At 37.8% G+C, this 4,345-nt stretch overlaps 1 protein-coding gene across 7 annotated transcripts in view; it reads right to left on the reverse strand.

Annotated features, from left to right (window-relative positions):
* Nucleotides 1-423: 423 nt before the first annotated feature.
* The window catches only part of NDUFC1 (NADH dehydrogenase (ubiquinone) 1, subcomplex unknown, 1, 6kDa), an 18,909-nt gene continuing 14,987 nt past the window's right edge, over nt 424-4,345 (reverse strand). For all 7 annotated transcript variants that reach the window (XM_011944656.1, XM_011944652.1, XM_011944653.1 and 4 more), the window contains 2 exons: nt 2,939-3,018; nt 424-585 (listed from right to left, as the gene is read on the reverse strand). In XM_011944656.1, the coding sequence (XP_011800046.1) occupies nt 2,959-3,018 (60 nt within the window). In that variant the 3' untranslated portion in view covers nt 424-585; nt 2,939-2,958. The remainder of the gene's footprint in view (nt 586-2,938; nt 3,019-4,345) is intronic.

Consider the following 4,345-nt stretch of genomic DNA (forward strand, 5'->3'; position numbering starts at 1 on the left):
GCTCATCTCCCAGGCTGAAGTGCAATGGCACGATCTTGGCTCACTGCAACCTCCTTCTCCCGGGTTCAAGTGATTCTCTTGCCTCACTCTCCCGAGTAGCTGGGATTACAGGCATGTGCCACCATGCCCAGCTACTTTTTTTATTTTTAGTAGGGACGGGGTTTCTCCATGTTGATCAGGCTGATCTCAAACTCCCAACCTCAGGTGATCCGCCTGTCTCGGCCTCCCAAAGTGCTGGAATTACAGGCGTTGAGCCACCGTGCCCAGCCAGTCCTGATTTTTGAATCTATGTTCACAACAACTTTTCTTACCAATGTGTCCTTAATTACCACTGACCTTCTTATCAGGTGGTACCTTCCATATTGAAATACTTCTATTAATAGACCTTAGAATTAACATTTTCTACAAGTTGTCACAATATGCTTTATCTGAAGAATACAGAAGTATTTTTATTTCTTTTTATTTAATGATGCAAAATACAAATGCTGACTTGGTATATATTCACATATAACTTTTTCTCTCACATTTACAACTCAACAGATGGTGAATCCAGAGGAACAGCTAAAATCACTATACGGAGCATACCTATAATGAAGAAAAAAAAAACTGTAGCATTAACCAGCAGAAATAATATTAAAATTAAACTACTCTGAATAATTCACCTTAGAACATCAGAAAAAGTCTAGAAAAGAAACCTAAAAAGAGTACCAATATCTGATTTTATTTAATTTTAACAAAAAATATTTTGCCTTAACTATGAAAGCATAGCAAAAGCCATCTAGTTTGTATTTAAATGCCTATTTCATTTTTACCTCTTTTTGTTTTTTGGTAGAGATGAAGTCACTATGTTGCCCAAACTCCTGGGCATATGCTATCCCACTGCCTTGACCTCCCAAAGTGCTGAGATTACAGGCATGAACCACCAAACCCAGCTCATTTTTATCTCTTGATTGGCTGATTGGAGTAGTGAAATGGGCAGGGTGCTAAGAGAAAAAAGGCAAAATACTTGGATAATCAACCGTAAAGAGCTCAGTTTCAGAGTTATAAAATATGGAAAACAAAGAATAGTCTGTGATCACTATGTTTATTATACAGCAGATATAAGTTACTTACTTTAATCAACCCAATCATGAAAGCTGAGATTTTTAAGTGACTTTTCACTTATAAAAGGATTAATATAGGATTTTTAAAAATGGGTTTTCAGAAATACACCATATATATATATATATATATAGTATATGGTATATTTATATATATTTGATACATATCTATTAGATGTATATATTATATATTTTTTCATTCATTTATTTTTGGGACAGAGTCTCGTTCTGTTGCCCAGGCTGGCTGGAGTGCAGTAGCGCAATATTGGCTCACTGCAATCTCCCAGCCTCTACCTCCTGGGTTAAAGCAATTCTTGTGCCTCAGCCTCCCAAGTAGCTGGGACTACAGGCACGCGCCGCCATGCCTAGCTAGTTTTTGTGTATTCTTAGTACTGATGGAGTTTCGCCATGTTGGCCAGGCTGGTCTGTAACTCCTTGTCTCAAGTGATCCACTTGCCTTGGCCTCTCAAAGTGTTAGGATTACAGGCGTGAGCCACTGCACCCAGCCAGGTGTATATATTTTATATATAAAATAAACTCTCTTTTAAATCATGGACCATGCAGAATACGCTATCTTGTTCACAACTAGGTTTTTACCAGGAACTGTCCAATTGGATATTAGCTGAGTTGACAATCGTAATGAAATAGTCATGCAGAAAAAAATTTAAAAATTGATTGCCCTGGCCAGGCACAGTGGCTCACACCTGTAATCCCAGCACTTTGGGAGGCCAAGGCGGGCAGATCATGAGGTCAAGAGATTGAGATCATCCTGGCCAACATGGCAAAACCTCGTCTCTACTAAAAATACAAAAATTAGCTGGGTGTGTATCATGTTCACAACTAGGTTTTTACCACGAACTGTCCAATTGGATATTAGTTGAGTTGACAATCATAATGAAATAGTCATACAGACAAAAATGTAAAAATTGATTGCCCTGGCCAGGCGCTGTGGCTCATGCCTGTAATCCCAACACTTTCGGAAGCTGAGGCAGGCAGATCACGAGGTCAAGAGATCAAGATCATCCTGATCAACATGGTAAAACCCTCTCTCTACTAAAAATACAAAAATTAGCTGGGCATGGTAGCGCATGCCTGTAGTCCCAGCTACTTGAGAGGCTGAGGCAGGAGAATCGCTTGAACCCGGGAGGCGGAGGTTGCAGTGAGCCAAGATTGTGCCTGGTGACTCCGTCTCAAAAATAAAAAATAAAATGAATCGATTGCCCTTATACATGCATTACTTCTACAAATATTAAGCTCCTAAATGGACCAGATGAGCAAATTGCTGAATAAATGACAATAAAATAGGTTTCTGTTCTCATGGAATTCACACTCAAGATACCGAACAGATATTAAGAAATACACACACAAAGAATAATAATTTGTCATAAGTGCTATGAAAGCTAAGTGTAAAGCACTATTAGATTTAAGAAAATATCATTTTGGTTTCATTCTTAAACATACCTTTCTTTAAACAGAGTCAAAGAGTAGTGATGAAAAATGATTATGCTAAAAGATTCTTGAGGCTAGCAAAGTGGCTCATGCCTACAATTCCAACACTTTGAGAAGCTGAAGCGAGAGTATCACCTGAGGCTAGGAGTTTGAGACCAGCCTGGCCAACAGGTCTACAAACAAACAACAGATAAAAAAACCCAAAACCCCCAAAACAAAACCAGCTGCTTGAGGCAAGGTATTACAAATTTATAAATTTGTCACAGACAGAAATATGGGTGCTAAAATGTAAAAACCTAATACAAAACAAACAACTTGTTTTTCAGTATTTAAAAAAGAGGTCAAGTTAATTTGCATAATCCATTCATCCAATAAACTTATATACTTACTGCATTAGTATTTCAAAAGTTTATTCCAGCCCATTTCTTCTTTTGTACTCTAAAATATCTTCATTGTGTTGTCTGATGAGCTACAAAGAGTTAAACAGTTAAAATTAGAAATGTAATCTTCCTGGATACTTATATTTTGTAAGAGGAATAAGGATAGAAAAAATAAACAACTATTCTAGTTAGAAATAAAAGGCTAAGCAATCCAAAAGTTCAAAAATCAGGAATGGTATACACTTGCTCACCACAATCTGACATACTAAATTTGAGAAGGAAGACCTTAAATATTTATTTATTTTGAGACGGAATTTTGCTCATCTCCCAGGCTGAAGTGCAATGGCACGATCTTGGCTCACTGCAACCTCCTTCTCCCGGGTTCAAGTGATTCTCTTGCCTCACTCTCCCGAATAGCTGGGATTACGGGCGCCTGCTACCACGCATGACTAATTTTTGTATTTTTAGTAGAGACAGGGTTTCACCATGTTGGCCAGGCTGGTCTCGAACTCCCGAGCTCAGGTGATCCACCCACCCTGGCCTCCCAAAGTGTTGGGATTACAGGCGTGAGCCACTGTCCCAGCCAAAAATTTGAATTCAACTACTGCCAAAAAATTTTACCTCATTTGGTGGGTAATAAATGTAATGAAATGGCTTATCACAAAGGGGTAAATCAACATGATATAGTAGAACTTGGTTATTAAATGGGATCCAGGCAGGTTGGTGGGTGCATGTTATGCTTCTAATCTTAGAAGTGTGATACCTTGATTGAATGACCAACCCCACCACAAAACTGTATGTGTATTAATTAGATGTTATGGAGGACAGTCACATTTTTAGAACCACTGTCTGACAGAATATGCAACTGGAAAAACGGTTTATATACGATGACATTCATGGCAATCAAAGATCCAAGTTCAATCACTAGTGCTCTCAGCAGTAATCAAGCTTCTTGTTCGAGAAAACCTTAAATTAAGAATGTATAAAATTCATTATAAGCAACATTATTCAAAAAGATGAGTTACTATTAAGTTGTAAGTGACTCAAAATCTCTCACCCCTTTCCAAGTCAACAATCTGAACCACTTTAACAAGAAAATTTAAAATATCTAAGAGCTGGGGGACAGTGGAGGAAGCCCCAAACCCATCAATCAGATAAAAAACAAAATTTTAAATATTAATATAGCAGATACTTTAAAAACAAATTTTATCCCTACAGAGGCAGTGTTTCACAGTGGTTTATAGGATAGTGTGGCCTCTGAAGTCAGGAGAACTGGGTTCAGCAAACTAGTTTCTCCAAGTGTGTTTCCTATCTGTAACGGGTCAACAGTATTAGGTACCACATAGTGTTGTTGAAATGATTAAACGCAAGTTTATGTGTAAAGCATACGGCGTGAAAACTTTTTTTTTTTTTTTT

The sequence above is a fragment of the Colobus angolensis genome, unplaced genomic scaffold (assembly GCF_000951035.1).
Source record: "Colobus angolensis palliatus isolate OR3802 unplaced genomic scaffold, Cang.pa_1.0 Scaffold235, whole genome shotgun sequence".
In the NCBI taxonomy this organism is placed as follows: domain Eukaryota; kingdom Metazoa; phylum Chordata; class Mammalia; order Primates; family Cercopithecidae; genus Colobus; species Colobus angolensis.